General features: G+C 51.5%; 1 protein-coding gene across 1 annotated transcript; it reads left to right on the top strand.

The window, feature by feature from the left end:
• Positions 1-18: 18 nt before the first annotated feature.
• LOC113745092 (proteasome subunit beta type-5) lies at positions 19-369 on the top strand (the record flags this gene model as incomplete). Its single annotated transcript, XM_027276552.1, has 1 exon — positions 19-369. A coding segment is annotated over one exon (336 nt), but the record flags the coding sequence as incomplete, so codon positions are not given.
• Positions 370-536: the final 167 nt, after the last annotated feature.

Raw genomic sequence — 536 nt, 5'->3', positions numbered from 1 at the left:
CCCCTGCTGTTGCCTCTCTCTCAGTTCCAGCATGGCGTTATTGTAGCAGTGGACTCCCGGGCCACAGCGGGCTCCTACATCGCCTCGCAGACGGTAAAGAAGGTGATTGAAATCAACCCGTACCTGCTGGGTACCATGGCTGGAGGAGCTGCAGACTGTAGCTTCTGGGAGCGCCTGCTGGCCCGCCAGTGCCGCATCTACGAGCTTCGCAACAAGGAGCGCATCTCCGTGGCTGCGGCCTCCAAGCTGCTCGCAAACATGGTGTACCAGTACAAGGGCATGGGACTCAGCATGGGAACCATGGTGTGTGGCTGGGACAAGAGAGGGCCAGGTAAATACAACAGCTGCATATGACACACAGATATGACCTATGTGTCTGTCTATACCTCTGAGTACTTATTTATTGATCCAGAGTTCTGCTAGTAAAAAATAATCTCCAACTGCCAACAGAGGTCATCATTAGGGATGGGAATTGATACGATTTTTGCGATTCCGATTCCATTATCGATTGTGCTTAACGATTCGATTCTTTATCG

The sequence above is a fragment of the Larimichthys crocea genome, unplaced genomic scaffold (genome assembly GCF_000972845.2).
Source record: "Larimichthys crocea isolate SSNF unplaced genomic scaffold, L_crocea_2.0 scaffold44084, whole genome shotgun sequence".
Lineage (NCBI taxonomy): Eukaryota > Metazoa > Chordata > Actinopteri > Sciaenidae > Larimichthys > Larimichthys crocea.
Note: the sequence above shows the minus strand (reverse complement) of the source record. Positions and strands in the feature narration are given on the sequence as shown.